This window comes from Gadus morhua, chromosome 7 (genome assembly GCF_902167405.1).
Source record: "Gadus morhua chromosome 7, gadMor3.0, whole genome shotgun sequence".
NCBI classification, from domain to species: Eukaryota; Metazoa; Chordata; class Actinopteri; order Gadiformes; family Gadidae; genus Gadus; species Gadus morhua.
In genome coordinates, this window is record NC_044054.1 from 29,301,064 (window position 1) to 29,317,618 (window position 16,555).

General features: G+C 41.4%; 1 protein-coding gene and 1 long non-coding RNA gene across 4 annotated transcripts in view; one reads left to right on the forward strand and one right to left on the reverse strand.

Annotated features, from left to right (window-relative positions):
- The window catches only part of LOC115546935 (toll-like receptor 13), a 28,955-nt gene extending 17,118 nt beyond the window's left edge, over positions 1-11,837 (reverse strand). The window contains exons 1-6 of one of the 3 annotated variants that reach the window (XM_030360776.1): positions 11,654-11,837; positions 10,274-10,352; positions 10,066-10,133; positions 7,726-8,217; positions 5,677-5,794; positions 4,113-4,997 (exon numbers count right to left, since the gene is read on the reverse strand). In XM_030360776.1, coding sequence (XP_030216636.1) covers positions 4,736-4,997; positions 5,677-5,794; positions 7,726-8,209 — 864 coding nt within the window. In that variant the 5' untranslated portion in view covers positions 8,210-8,217; positions 10,066-10,133; positions 10,274-10,352; positions 11,654-11,837 and the 3' untranslated portion in view covers positions 4,113-4,735. Of the gene's footprint in view, positions 1-4,112; positions 4,998-5,676; positions 5,795-7,725; positions 10,353-11,653 lie in introns of those variants that run through there. The other 2 variants (XR_003977305.1, XM_030360775.1) reach the window with 2 other exon arrangements.
- A 3,306-nt stretch (positions 11,838-15,143) lies between these two features.
- LOC115546939 (uncharacterized) lies at positions 15,144-16,338 on the forward strand. Its single transcript, XR_003977307.1, has 2 exons — positions 15,144-15,494; positions 15,889-16,338. It is a non-coding gene; the product is annotated as an uncharacterized LOC115546939 (long non-coding RNA).
- The last annotated feature ends 217 nt before the right edge of the window (positions 16,339-16,555 follow it).

A 16,555-nucleotide genomic window follows, 5' to 3' on the forward strand; every position in this document is an offset into this window, starting at 1 on the left:
GAGTCTCTGGTTGCTAAGCAACCTCAACGTCTTGGCGGACTATTTCTCTGCTGCTCAACACTACGAATGCTGGAAACACACCAGACACACCATGTGAAGTTATTTAACCCGATTATCGTTATTTATGAGTCCTTAGCCCAAGTGAAGGAGTTCAAGTACCTCGGGGTCTTGTTCTCGAGTGAGGGTACTATGGAGCGTGAGATTGGCCGGAGAATCGGAGCAGCGGGGGCGGTATTGCGTTCGCTTTACCGCACCGTTGTTACGAAAAGAGAGCTGAGCCGCAATGCAAAGCTCTCGATCTACCGGTCGATCTTCGTTCCTATCCTCACCTATGGTCATGAGGGTTAGGTGATGGCCGAAAGGACGAGATCGCGGGTACAAGCGGCCGAGATGAGTTTTCTCAGAAGGGTGGCTGGCGTCTCGGGATAGGGTGAGAAGCTCAGTCATCCGTGAGGAACTCGGATTAGAGCCGCTGCTCCTTTACTCAGAAAGGAGTCAGCTGAGGTGGTTCGGGCATCTGGCAAGGATGCCCACTGGGCGCCTCCATTGGGAGGTGTTTCAGGCACGTCCAGTGGGGAAGAGACCTCGGGGAAGACCCTGGACTAGGTGGAGACCTCGGGGAAGACCCTGGACTAGGTGGATAGATTATATCTCAACACTGGCCTGGGAATGCCTCGGGATCCCCCCGTCAGAACTGGTCAATGTGTCCCGGGAAAGGGAAGTCTGGAGCCCCCTGCTTGAGCTGCTCCCCCCGCGACCCGACCCCGGGTAAACGGATGACGATGAGATGAGATCGTTATTTATATCCGAGATTATTTAATCTAACCCGATCTAAACTCTATCATGCACCCAAACACGGCGGCGTTTGGGTTTCCTACCTCGGACTCTAGCGCAGCCACAGGCGCGTTGGGCGCGTTGAACCATTTTTGTGACACACAATGATCAAGCGTCAGGTTAGGCGCGTTACTCGCGTTATCCAACGCGAGTAACGCGGTTGGTGTGGCCGTACCATTAGTCGATTGATCCATGATGAATGCAACAATTGCCTCGCAACTGGCTGTTTATATCTAGCCGGTGCCATGTTTGGGTGTGTGTCTGCGCCGTAAAGCATTTTCGAAACTACAATCTGACTACATTTTCGAGGATACTTCCGTTGCGTCACATCCGGATTGTGTCGGTCCGAACAGAGCAAGTTGCATATGCAAGTAGGTCTATCTGCAGCCGGAGCCACTTGCCAAACACGCCCATTGCTCTGCCAGACACGCCCATTGCTCTGCCAGACACGCCCTTGCTCTGCCAAACACGCCCTTGCTCTGCCAAACACGCCCATAGCTCGTGCGCGTGCGTAATGCTACAGAATATAAGCCCGCCGCCCAGTCCCGTCCTGTTACATTGCAGTCAAGTGACTACCACGTGGTCGACTACCACGTGTGACTACCACGTGGTCGACTACCACGTGTTCGGCAACAAGCGCGAATGGTTTTTGAAACCTGCTTTAAACACGATTTAAATTCGATTAAACAATTCAATACAATACAAATATAAATGAAAAACAAGTGTTATCTAGCGATCCGTTATCTGTATTATGTTATTTCGTCTTTGGAAACATGAGCCGAATGTTTTTTGAAACCCACCCGGGAACGGACAACCCAATCAAATCAGTTGTCAAGTTGTCAACAACTGATGACGTAGGCCGGTACAAATTTGCCGTGACACCACCACATAGAACGAGCAATGGGCGTGTTTGGCAATAGGCGTGTTTGGCAGAGCAATGGGTGTGTCTGGCAGAGCAATGGGCGTGTTTGGCAAGTGGCTCCGGCTGCAGATAGACCCTACTCTGCATATGCGCTTTTTCACTGGAGAGGCGACATGGGTAAATGACACACCCACCAATCGACCCAGAAATGGATGCAGAACCATCAGCATAACTCTCAACCTGCATACTTAATGTAATTTTGGCTAAAAAAGTTGCATAGTGGGCCTTTAAGAATTGGTGCATTGTGTTAAAAAATATGTATCTCTAGCCGTTCTGAATAAGCTGTTGTTGAACTCTAGCAGTAGCATTCTGAAAAAAAAGACCCGTAAGGAAAAAATTGCAGTAATCAAGCTTACTAGTGTTAAAGACATGTACAAGTTTTTGCAAGTCTTGAGTGGACATGAGCCCTCTAAGTCTTGCTACGTTTTTAAGGTGATAATAGGCCGATTTTGTAACTGACTTGATGTGACTGACGAAATGTAAATCGGAAGCCTTTCTGTTTTAGCACCAAATAAAACGATCTAGTTTTGTCCTCATTTGGTTGAAGGAAATTTCGGCACATGTGCAAAATTAGGTACAATGGCCCTCCCTTGTCCCTAATAACTATTGGACAGGTGCCCATCTAACATCCCTTAATACTAATGTTATTGAGTCATATCGAAACATTAACAATATTTGGTGGTGGTTGAGAGCACTTTCAATAAAAGTTACCAATCTGGCTAGGACCACCATTGATTGGCCAAACACGCTGTTCCCATGTCCAAGCATCATGACATTTCTAATTGCTTCAGCTTTTATTTTTTAGCGAGTAACAAAGATGCAAAGGGAAAATGTAATGAAGTAAAAGTATACATTTTATTAAGGAAAAGTAGCTGAGTACAAGTGAATGTTGCTAGAAATGTAAATCCTCAAGTGAAGTACAAATCCCGAAAAAACGAATGAAGTAGTAGGCCTACATTAACTAAGTATGTCTACTTTGATACTACACCACTGTATACATGTGTATATAATCATGACATTTGACATAGTGATATGTTTAAGGTTTAAAAAAAAATCTAGTGCAGTGTAACAGTGATATAGAAAAAAATATCTTCTGTGAACAAGCATTGTATTTATAATACAATTACTATTGATAAAAACAGCAGTTTCGAATTCATCTTCTAAATTAGGTTAATATTGAAAATGCAAAAAATTCCACACTACAAATAATCTTTTAGTTAAATTCATCCATCATAAAACTTGATTCTTATGCAAACCATTCGATTAAAGATTTTCTCAGTTTCTCAGTTTCTTTGGTACATTTCTCGAATCATCCTCGAAATTTGCAAAACAGTAAGTGCATTTCTCAAAACAATTCGTACGAATAGCAAATCACCATGGATTACCTGCAAAAGCCAGTCTTGCTCAGAATCATTAGTTCATCTCTCAAAAGTAAATATCTGTGTCAATGAACATGTCAGTGCCATCAGAATGACAAGTCCTTATGTCATTGTGTACGGATAAGACAGTCAAATTGCTTAGTCATGTTTCCAATATAACTCTGTGTGGATGTTCTGATGTTAACTATGGCTAAAGTTTTGAAGACAATTATTGTAAATTCTAAGTTACACCTTAGTGTATGTGGGAGATTGATTAAAAGACCGGACAAGATTCACATTTACCCTTTTACTGTTTGTACAGTAATTTGTCGAAAGACCATGTCATTGCGATACAGAAAGGAAAAGACAGCACTGCATAGCACAAAGAAAAAAACAAAATAGAAATGTGAACATACGACAATGTCCGTAGGGAAAACTGTACATGCAGTGTTGTAGGAATTACAGTGCAGTCTTCCTAAACCTCCAGACTTTCCTGTCTGGTGGGCAACAAATTCTCATTCTCATGCAGCCTCACTCCTCTTCCTCTTCTTCTTCTCTCTGGCTTTTGACCCCGTCCAATTCCTTGTCCTTCCATTATCAGACATTGTAACATTGTGTTGTCCTCCAGCTCCAGGTATATGTATATACTTGTCAGTGATGGTTCATGAGATGCACCTTTGAGCTATTTCAGTAAACTGGTTGATCGTTGGTTACGCTTGGTTACGCTTCACACATTTCCCTTCATCAGAGAAGCTCAAGATTCAGCTGGGGAAGAATAAAAAGAAAAAAAAAAATTCTAGAAATATGCTTGACATATTATGACAACTTGTTGAACCATTTTGCATGTACAGACTTCTGCAATGCACTAATGCCAAAATGTTGGGAGGATGGGACTATTCAATAGAGACCCATTACGATACATTTTGATCAACATGACATAAGCAATTGATAATGTAGGAAAGAGCAGAGAATTGTACATAATCATTTGCATGGATGTACCAAAGCATTTGCAACTTGTTCAAAGTAATGAGAAACTGCTTGACCAATGACCATAGTTTCCCCTTTTAAGAAAGGCCTAGATACAATAATAAGCTATAGAGCTACGGAAAAAACAAGCGATAACGTTGTTTGGTACGCAGACACAAGTGTCATGGACAGGCTCTGCCCACCCGATCTGGAACATATCTTGGTGAAATGCAGGCCCTTCCATACACTTAGGGAACTTCACCCTTGTTATAGTGATAGCGGTCTACATACCTTTGCATGCTAATGATTGATTAGCACTTGAGCTAATAAACTCAGCTATTGGCAAACAACAGAACTCCCACCCTGAAGGAGTCTTCAATTTTGCAGGCAAACCTCAGGTTAGTTCTCCGCAGATTTCATCAGATGTTGACATGCCCAACCGCACACATTGGAACACATTAGACAATGTTCAAACCAATGTCGCAATGCATACAAATACAAATGAACAGCAGATGTACCCATTAACCAGATTAAGAGGGTGTTTTATAATACAGCCTTAAAGGATAACTGGTTCACTTGAGACAGACCTCGAGATAGACCTCGGATGTCTCTAGTATAATCCATTCCCCCCCTCCCCCCAGCATTTCTAAGCCTTTTAATGGTCTGGTCTCTCTCCAGGGGGTCCGTTCACCACGGTGAGCCGTATATGCTCACCCATTGGGTGCTCTCGGGTCTCCAGGGCCTGCCGGAGCTTCTCCCAGAACAGGTCTGGGTGTGCGTCTGCGCGGGACCAGCTCAGGTAGGTTTGTCTCTTCAGGAGCCTCCGCATGCGGTAGTACGGAGAAAGCTGCTGCATGGGAATGTCCTCCAGGAACACCAGGATCAGCACGTCCTTCTGCTCGTCAAACAGACGGAAGCTGGGGAAATGGAAACAGGGAGAGTTGTTTTTTTATATGTCTGAGCTGTTTAACCCGGGGCACCCACCCCACACAAACCATACCTATCCACATGGTTGTATTGGCCCTGGAGTGGAAATACTTTCCTACTATACTCAAGTACTTTACTTGATTGTTTTTGACACATTTTCAACCTATGGCATTTTCCATGCATTGATGTAGCCAGTCATTGATCACCAAGTCAGTTAAGGGAAAATGACCCCATGGCGATGCGGTGATTGAATCGTTGAATCCCCTGTGGTTCTTTAACTGACATACGTGTTGGAGATAATTGGGTGCCCTGCTCAAACAGGGTAAATGCAGGACTCTTTCCACGGACAGCACAGTCAATCCGACACATTGCGGGAAAATGAGTTGCAGCACTATTGTTTTGGCCACTTGTCCTTATGCACTGAATTATTGCCATACCATCTTTTTCCTTTTCCAAACTAACTGGGTTTGCCGGTTGCAAACTTCTGGCTTAGTGGTTAGAGCGGAATAGCATGTCTGTAAATGTGTGATTAAGGCTTTGGTCCGTTGCACTTGACATTTTGAGGGAGAAGGTATGAGGGGGTCATACAATAAGACCACAAGTACACATGTGAAGCTGAATTAATGATCAACCATATTCTGGTCATGCATGTAAACTCTGGATTCTTACCTGGCAACCTGGATCTCTCTGGAGCACCATTCACTCTCCAGGTAATCACGACTGACCACGCAGATGGTTTTCCGGCTGCCATAGATGGCGTCTGTTATGTTTTCCATAATGGGTTTACCTGAAAAGCATCGGTCAGTGAAAATGCACAAAAATTATATAAAAGTAAAACAACAAACTGAAGCTTTGTTACATCACAGCGCTAAAGAATGAAGGGCTAACATCAATAATAATTGATAAGGCAAACAGAATAAACTTCTTGATCGCGCCAATTCCGACCAGTAAGAATGCAGTTCTTCTGAAACGTTCTTGCTCTGTCGCTCTCTCAGAGCTATAAATCCTAGGAATTAGTAGACCACGATTGCATGGCCCCAAAATCCATTGATTTAACCAATTTAAATAATTTAGATTAGTCCTTGATCTAAACTCTGTTTTTAATGAATATAGCTTTTCCAGCCACGCGGGTCCATTCTCGCACTAGCCAAACTGATCTTGCCTAAGATCAGTTGGCTAGTCACCCATCTCAGGTCCAGACGTCCGACTGTTATAGCAGAATTTTTTGGGGTTTACGGGGGGAGGTACGCCATGCTTCCTCTTTCCTTTTCGCCTACAGATCCTCAAGAAACATAATTGATTGAAACAAATGAATCGAGCGAAAGAAAAACACACCATTTTGAGCTTGTCTGCCATCAGACTTACGATATAAATAAAAAGTCTGACTAGTGAGACGAGTGAGTCAGTCAATGTTAGCCATCTTTGAACCATTCATTAGCTTAGATGCTAACGCAGTCATACATCTGTTCTGTTTCACACTTTACTTCTGAGGCCAACAACCCTGATTTTAAAATGATAAAATATTATTAAGTACATACAATGAAACCAGATTGCATTTATGTTATGAGGGAGTTTTAAGTGATTTTCGTCTCTGAGAGTTTTTCCTGTCGCTAGTTTGTAATTTGTGTCCCGTCCCCCTGCGTTATAGCTTGTCAGTTTTTATACCAGTGCCCATCATGCGGGCGCCTCTGTACGATGCCATTCCACGGGGTGAATCTCAAACACAACATGTGTTGAACAGCTGTTTCCATTTATTTGATATTATAAGTATTAAGTATTTCTTTGACATGTTTTACAGTCTGAATACTAAACTCTTAAAGATATTCTTATTTTGAAATCGAGTTGAAGATTAGCCTATATTACCTATAGTTTTTTATGTTAATAAGGCAAAATGTGCAATTTATATTATTTGTCTATACAACTCATAATATTCAGTATATCAAAGTTTGATTTTTGATTTACCAAATTTTATAAAGTCTTATTTGGAAACTTACCATCGCTTATAGCTTTCTAGTTTTATATTGCATGTCTGTATGTTCTTGCCAAATTATATATAGGCCACAAGTTTAAGAGACAGACAAACAACATTGAATTCACAATATATAAAACCTACCAACAAACTGAGCAAATGCAGAAACCATTGCTGTAAATACAAACAAAACATGCAAGGATTCTCTGTATTGGGCCTCTAGTCTCTTTTGAAACTGCTCCTGCAATGAACTATACCATGCAACGAATTGTCTTTTGCCTTCAATGTGTTTGTCTTTCAATCTGCAAAGCAATTATAAAAGATAAAGCAAGAGCAGCCTTTCAATGAATACAAATAGTTCAATTCGTATGTGTGCACCACATAGACCATGTCAGAAAGGCTCAAACGCAATTTAATAATATGTGCGTTGTGCGGCTTCAAACTAAATCTGTTGCAATTGAACGCCCTGTTTAGCGCCGCATTGGATTTTTTATATTTGACATGGAGAAGAGGTGAGTGTGAGCAAGCAGGATATAATCAGTGGGCATTAGACAAGATTCAAAGCCAAGATTTATTGATTCAAAGACAAGATGAAAAAAACAACTCATTCTGAGTCAGGAAAAATCTTACTACCAAGTTGATGAGCATATCTAATAGCATATCCACTGGCATGTACGATATATGAAATAGTGTAGGCTAGCATGTATGCTAATAGAGGTGAAGAGGATGCTCAGGATAGGGCTCCTCACCTGGCTGGAAGTCTCGGTGGTGCAGACACAGTCTCCAGCCCTGCTCGTCCTCCAGCTTGGGCAGCAGCTCCCCCAGCACCCAACCCTCGTCGTTTGCGTTGTAGGACACGAAGGCGTCGTATTGATGAGCACCCTTGTCCTTGTTCTTTGAGTTGTAGAGGAACGCAAGCATGAGGTAGTATGCGTAGACCAGATGCCATTGCAGGAACTTGTGGGTGAAGCAGACTGCTATGGTCATGATGACCGCGCATGTCGTTGAAATATAACAGATGAACCCCATGTCGACCGTACATGAACGGACGTCAATCTCCAAAAGTTTTCTCCCTTTGAGGTTTGGTGGGAAGTTACATTCAAAGTTGGACGCATCAAACACTTGTGTTTGCTTGTTGTTGATTACCCATTGGAGGAACCACGCGTTGTCACAGTTACAGGTGAAGCTATTGCCCTGCAAATCCAGGTATTCAAGGGCTGACAGAGACAGCATCACTGGCTCTGTAACCACAGAAAATGTATTCTTCCCCACCTGCAAGAGCTCCAGCTCTGTGAGGTTAGCATGGAGCAGGAAATCTAGAGACCTTAGGTTTGTTTGTGAAATGTGAAGCCTTTTTAGTTTTTGAATCGGGGAAAACAAATTGTTGGGAATGTCTGTGAAAATATTTTGAGACAAATGGAGCCTATTCAAATTAGGAGTATAGTTAAAGGTGTGTGGATGCAAGGTTTTAAGCTGGTTACGTTGTATATAGATTATTGACAGATTTGTCAGGCCTTGCAGAAAGTTTTGAGGGAAGTTGGACCTATGAGATCTGTGTTGATCTGAAATAAACAATGTGTCTAGTTGTGAAAGCCCAGCAAATGGTGGATACGTAATGGGCTTTACCGATGCATATTTGATTTTATTGCTATCCAAATTCAATGTCTTTAAAGCTTCCAAGTGACTGAAAGCACCCTTTGTAATTTCACTTATTTCATTTGATCGGAGAGTAAGTTGCCTAAGACTGGACAGTCCAAAAAAAGTCCCATTATTAAGTCGTTTTAATTTATTTCCTTCTAATGCCAAATTTTTAAGGGAATTCAGGGCTTTAAATTCTCCATGATCTAGAACAGTTATTTGATTGTTTGACAAAGAAAGATCTTCAAGATTCGGTGTGTTTTTTTTTAAGGCGCCGTTTAATTGATCAATGCTGCTGTTTTGCAACATTAAGACCCTTAATTGGACCAAATCTTTGAAAACACAATCCTTGAGAGTCAGGAGAGGATTATTGTCTAGACTGAGAATTCTGAGAAGTTTCATATCGGCAAAATCATCACAGCCAAGAACATTGATGTTATTGTAGCTGAGATCCAGTTTTAAGATTTGAGTTTTCCTTACGGCATAGGGGACCGATGTGAGACAGTTAGACTTCATGATTAAAGTCTTAAGCTTCCTAAATGATTTGAACGAATTGTTAGAGATGTCAGTTATCGCATTCATCCCCAAGTCCAATAATTTCAGATTAGTACACAAGTGCAGCATTTCCACTGTAATAACTTTGATGCCGTTATTTTGGATTTCAAAAGAGCTAAGGGTTCGGATATTGCAGGAAATATTGATGAGAACCTGCAGGTTGTTATTGATATGGTTTAACTTCAGATACTTCAGTGAGGAGTTACATGTCTCTAGCACTTCCTGCAGTCCATGTAATGAGGAGCGAACCCCACTGATGTCTAGTGTAAACACATTTCCAAGGTACGATGTGTCATTCACCTCCCAGACGATACCATTCTTTATACTATCCTCAAGGTCCAACATTCTGAGGTTGGGAAAGATACCTGCAGTGAGCCTGAAGAACATAAAATCATTCTGGGACAAATCAAGTCTAACAAGTTCTGTAGACTTATTTGACAGCTCCCATGAATCAAAGGTGGAAATATTGTTTGCTGGAATGTACAGGTATTTTAAATGTGGCGTATGTTGTAATATATTTGTTAAGTGGCGCAGTTTGTTATGGCCTAGGTCCAAAAACCCAAGCTTGCTCAGAGACATGAAAGAGGCCGGTGCTACTGTTTGGATCTGATTGGAAGTCAGATGCAATTCTATGAGATTGACCAAGCCATCAAACATACCATCCTGTAGCTTACAAAGCATATTGTTGTCTAAAAACATCACCTTTAGAGAGATTTGAACCACAAAAGTGCCAGATTCAATCTTGGAGATCAAGTTGTGTCCCAGATTTAAGTGCAACAGATTTGGTAAATTTTCCAAAGCTTTTTTATTTAATTTAGAAATGTTGTTTCCAGACAGGTCTATAAATGTGACTGTTTCTGGAATTTCCTTTGGAAATACTTGTAAACTGTTCTTACATATGGCCTGTGTGTTCTGTGTGATCTTGCAGTCCTTCACCACGTAACCAGCAGTTGGAAAAATAAAACTGTTGAAAAAGAAATGTAATATTCCAAATGAACAAAAACAAATTCCCCTTAACGGCATCGCAATTTTCGTTTTCATTCCAGCACAAAAAGCAGATTGGTGATGTTGTTAATTTCCAACACAAAGGATCTCGAGTCCTACCGAGTGGATCTTTTGTTTTGTTTGTTAATTTCTTTCAGTCCGAGGAATCCCTCAGGTTAAAACCGCCAATCCTAAAAGACTGTCAAACAGACACACAAAGATACACAGACAGCGGTCATTACAATCTGCTATCAAAATACTGCAATTGAAGCATAGCATCCTGATGCTATGGGTTTGATATTTCATGAAAACGTCTTATATAGGCCTACATGATGTAAACAGCCTCAGTTAAACATAATCACATGGTAATTCATCTTTTGTAAGAATATAATGAATTTGAGTCATAGCCATAGTCCTCTATAATATATATATTTTTAAACCATAATAATAAAAAAAAATGCATAAAAAAGCAAACGAGAAACTTTTTTTTTTTTTTTTTCAGGCTAAGCAGTGCTGGCCTTAAACCAATTTTAACATGAGGAGATATTTTTAGTCAGTTAGAAGACCTGCTTTACCTTTATATGAGTCAACTAGTAGTCCAAGATATAATTTATATTGAGTTATCTTTCCGAGTAGAACATTCTCTACTTCTGTAACCGACATTCTGCATACATGTCACTCAGATATCTTGTTATTATGAAGGATGTCTTTTGGAGTTGTGTTATTTTATGTGATCGATTTTCACAATCTTTACAATCTGTGCCCCTTTTCTGAGCATGTGTCTGTTTCGCTTCACTCTTATTTGTTAGCCCTGAAGATAACAGATAAGATGCATAGACCTTTCAAGTCCAGGTTGTGTTCTTCCCTTGAACAAACTTTATGTAGGTTGAATGCATCTGAATAAACGTCTGATTTCTCTGAGAAATAATGCCTTGTGTCCCATTGATTCAGCTCGCTGCTTTGCATGCAAAGATTATCCTGAACCAGAGAAATCAACCATCAGAGGACAGATCGAGAAAGCATCAGTTAATAGGCCTTCTATACCTTCTACACATATATTTAGTCAGCTAGCATGCCTACCATATTTATTTATTCAGGCAGTTAGATGGTCTCATTTATCCCAAGTGACTTTCAGGTGAGGTTGAGAACAGTCCAAGCAGGAAATTAATATTGGCACAATTCCAAAACATGACGTGTTGCACAACCAAGCTTTTAGAGAACAACTAGAAACTACATTCTATGATTTCGATATAAATTCAGAAAAAATAGCTCCTATATGATCGTCAACTGATTTACTCTCTCCTCTCCAACAGTTTCTTATAATGATGATTATAGTGATGAAATAAAAAAGTGTTTTCATCAAAAACTAACATAAAAGGCAAAAATAAAGACATGCTTGAAATGGTAATATGTTAATTTTCTTTTTGTAGAAAGATAAAGTACTTGAATTGTAGCTGTATTGTAGTGAAAGAAGTGGGTTAAATTAGGTTAAATACTTACTGTGCATATTTCTATTATTAAAAAATAATAATATCAAAATTCCACAAAAACAAATGTTCCTCGATCTGGTCTTTTTCCCGATGCTTATGGCGAATCAAAATAATGTGTTAATGATAAAAGCTGGTTGGAAATGGTCTTTTTGGGTGTGATCTATTGGGTGCTTAGTGATGAAGCAAAATGAAGTGGTCAGGATGTAAGAAAAGGGGAATTATCTAAGGGGAACTGACACCATCTATTTTTAATAAATGACAATTTCGATATGCAACCAGGATTCAACACAATAACCTCATCAGCATTGAAGGTTAAACACATTGATTCAATTATGAAGATGAATCTGTTTATTCAAATTTGTTGTTTTCTTATGGACATTTTATTTATTAATGTTGAACATAAATAACATAAAGATATGTTATTTAGATATCAGATATGAACCCTTTACCTTTAAGATCAACTGGGTTCAGTCAGGTAATTATTTCCAGAGTCAAAACAAATAACGGGAAAGAAACATTTGGCTAGTAGGCTATGCACCACATATCCTAGCTGGAATAAACTACCTGAAGATCTGATACAAGCTAAGGCCCTGACAACATTTACGGTTAAAAACGTTTTGGTTCACCTTTGCTTTCAGATTTTCTAAAAATCCTGTAATATGTCAGCTAAGCATGCATGTTACATTTATGGTAGGAAACATCTTGAGCCAGCTTGATAAAGTAAACAAACAAATATCTTATCATCTCTATGTCGTAAGCATTGTTTATGAGGTAAATAACCATGGCAAGCAGTGCTTAATTTGAGGGGGAGCAAGGGGGAGCGCGCTCCGGAAGCTCTGACGCGCGCTCCGGAAGCTCCGACGTGCGCTCCGCCAGCTCCGACGTGCGCTCCGCCAGCTCCGACGTGCGCTCCGCCAGCTCCGCCATGAGCAGTATAAAAAAAAAAATGCGCTGCGTAGCGGTAATCAATGAAGTACGACATAACATTGCGTGAGGAATAGGTACTTTGGCGCCCCGTGCTGCAGGCGTACACCCGTGTATAGATGGAATGAAACCCTCAATGAAGTCCGTAGCTGAACGACACATTCAGCTACGGACCCCCCCCCCCCCCCCCCCCCCCCCCCCCCCCCCCCCCGTCAACAATCGCCCCCCCCCCCGTCCTCAGCGCTCCGGGAGCTCCCACTGGACAAATTAAGCACTGATGGCAAGCTAACATTAGCAGTTACTAAGGCTGGGCAAGTTAACGTGTTATTATCGCAGACAATTCATTTATCGCGCATTAACTGTTTCTTTTTTTTTTTTTGTAAAAGTCTGTTGCTCACTGGCTAAAAGTTCCTCGTGATCAAGCCTAGTATGTTGCTTACTGCTGCGCTTCTCACAGGAAAGAGGAAGGAATCTAACTGTATATTGTCAATCCGCCAAAAGGCAGATAAAAAAAACATGGAGAAGGGTACGGAACTTGATGTAAAAGTGTTTGCACAATACAAGTTAAGCCACTTTCATTCATATGGCAGTTCATTTACATTAAAAGTGCGCTTTGCACTACTTTTGAATTCCTTATTGGATTTTGCGTATGACAATGCGATTGTAGTGGCTAAAGCTCCCTTGTTGTGATCAGTAAATATCTCTAAACATATTCAGTCATTTAACCACTCTATGACAGAAAGAACGAGGTCTACGCGTGTTTACTGTGTTGAAACAACGGTAGAAAAACAGTGGGTTGAATGAAACAAATGAACAAATACACACAGTATCTCCCTTAATGTGCTAATCCCTACGTCATAACAGCTGGCTCTAAGTCAACTAATATATCCTATGCATCTGTAATTCTAAGCAATGAACGCAAGTAGGCCTACACTAAACAGTTATTAAACTAAAATGCAAAACTATGCAAAACTATTAGTCATTCAATATAATAAACAATCACAAAATATTAATCTGAATAATATAATATCTAAATCTGAGCCTAAATTACAATATGGCAAAAGGACACTAACACGAATCGTGAATAATCACAGGAACTCACGCCATTAATGCGATTAAATCTTTTAATCATTGCCCAGCCCAAGTGGTTACGTCACTAAATGGAGATATTCTGCCATATTTAGAATAGAAGTAATAGCTACTCATCTTGGCTAGCCTAGTGTAAATCGCTCCTGCTTCAAAACAACCATTAGCATGCCATCCGATTCATCCTCCGTCTTTGGACGATTAATCGTAGCTGAGCTGTACACCCAGTGCATTAATACATTGCGTAATCAACAGGACTTGTTTTGTAAAAAAAAATGTTTTCGAGGGGTAGATACATCCCTCCGAAAGAGACAGAACATAATAGAAAAATAAATGTATACATTTAGCAGAAGGCTAAATTAAACATAAAAGTCTTCAGTCTTGTTTTAAAAGTGGTCAAAGTCAATGTTTCGTGTTTACTCTGGGGATAATTAACAGATTGGTCTCAGAAGATCTGAGTGGTCTACATAGAAGACTTATGTAGTGCAAGCATATCAGTTACATATTTGGCCCGTAACCATGTAGGGATTTATGTGAGCAGCATGATTTTTCGATCAGTTCTCTGACATACAGGGAGCCAATGTAACGGTTTTAGAATTGGTGTAATGTGTTAAAAAATATGTATCTCTAGCACCAGCTTTCTGAACAAGCTGTTGTTGAACTCTAGCAGCAGCATTCTGAAAAAAAATACCTGTAATGAGACAATTGCCGTAATCAAGCTTACTAGTAATAAAGGCATGTAGGCCTACAAGTTTTTGCGAGTCTTGAGTGGACATGAGCCCTCTATGTCTTGCTACGTTTTTAAGGTGATAATAGGCCGATTTTGTAACAGATTTGATGTGACTGACGAAATGTAAATCGGAAGCCTTTCTGTTTTAGCACCAAATGAAACTATCTCTTGGCACATGTGCCAAACTAGGGACAATGGCCCTCCCTTGTCCCTAATAATTATTGGACAGGTGCCTGTCACGCCCAGCTTTGACGTGCTGGATGTGCCTCTCTACCTGCCTTGCTTGGCGTGTCATGATCATCCGTGTTCCGTGTCCGTGTTCCTTCTATCGCCACTAGGGGGAGCTGTCTCTATTGGCCGTGCCAGGCTAATGACTGGGCTGATTGAGCTGGCGATAAAAGACGCCTTTCCCGTCGGCTCGGTCTCTCTCACTACTGCTATGGCCTGACGTCCTTTATTATGTCCATGCTATGGCTTGACGGGGAAGGGCTGGCTGCAGCTTCGCTCCTCATCTTTCCCTCACTTTGCTTTATATTACATCTACTTATATGCACTACACTTTTGGTTTGGCTTCCCCTTACTGATGCATTTAGCACTTTAAATAAATAATTGTTATGTCAGCTCTACTCGAGCCAAGTGGTCCTGACATAATGGGGGCTCGTCCAGCCGTATTGTAACCCTGAATTTGGTGGTCATTTGGTAGGTTTACTCTAATTCCCACTCAACAGCTGAGTGTGGTGTAGTCACGTGATCGGCGATTACTTTTTGTGATTGAAGTCGGGGTAGGCGTAGTTTGGGTCTACCGGCTTCTGAACGACGATTGTTTGATTTGCGGAGATCAGCGCTGGTTATCCTTTGGTTAAGCTTGGTTTTGAGGAAAATTGGGGAGCTTTCATTTAGCCACATATTGTTTTTGTTTGTTTTTTGAAAGGCTGAATGCTTTCCTCGTAGTGGAGCGACCAGTCATTTGGAGCCATTGTCATCCCCATTCTAGAGCGCTTCCGCGCTGGGTTTATAGGCTGCCGTGTCACTGTTTCTGGGCCAGGGCACCGCTGTGGAGAACCGACCGCATTGGCTTCTGTCGGGACGGTACGGGCTTCAGCAGCGTTTGGTGAGGAAATGATGTCATCATCCTGGTCCTCGGACTCAGTGCGAAGATAGGTTATAGTAGTGGGGGTAAATGTTTAGGGGGAGGGCTCTAATTGGTCTGCTCTTCTGCGTGATTTGATTTCACTTTGCATTATATCTTTTGTTTTGTTTGGGCTATGTGGTTAGATTATTGGATAAGTACTGGAAGACCGATGGTTAGTTCTGCTTTTGGATTGTGTAGCCTACATTGATCATGTTATTGGATAATTTGTGAGCTTGTATAATGAGTGGATATGATGACTTTTTGGTTGCTCCATCAGAGTTTATTGGTAGCGTTGACAAAAGAGCAGTTGTTTTGTATAGCAGATTATTATTTGATTGAGGTGACCATTCCAAAGAGGTCTAATAAAGATCAGTTTGTGGATTTCATTCGGGAGCGTTTAAAGGAGAAACAGGTATTGTCTGCGGGCCCCTTGAGTTCGGCGAGGCAGGACGAACGGAGAGCGGCAGGAAGAAACGAAGAGCGGCAGGACGGACGAAGAGCGGCAGGACGTACGGGGACCTACGGGCTCGGCTAAACAACAGACATTGGACAAGTTGGACAGCCTGTTGGGACATTTGGACAAGTGGCATGTGTTGAGTTGAAGGTTTTAATTTCTGAGTTTGTCGGGCACCGGATGAGTCAATGTGTTATTGTTCCATCCGTTTCTTTGTCTGTCCCCCTTAAGTAGCTTCCGCAGGATCTGCTTGGTGGTATGATGGGGTGAAGATCGGGTGGTGAGAATGGCCGGTGTTGGTGATGGTTTCTAACAGTTGTGTCCGCACGGTTAAATGGGTGAATGTGCACAATAAAGTGTATGAGTCTTCCAGTGTGAATTTATTATTTGGTTAGTTCACTCATTGTGTTTTGGTGATTTGGGATCGTTGGGTAGATACAGAGCCCCGTTAATATGGGCCTCTGTCTTTTAGGGGGGAGTGATGTCACGCCCAGCTTTGCCGTGCTGGATGTGCCTCTCTACCTGCCTTGCTTGGCGTGTCATGATCATCCGTGTTCCGTGTCCGTGTTCCTTCTATCGCCACTAG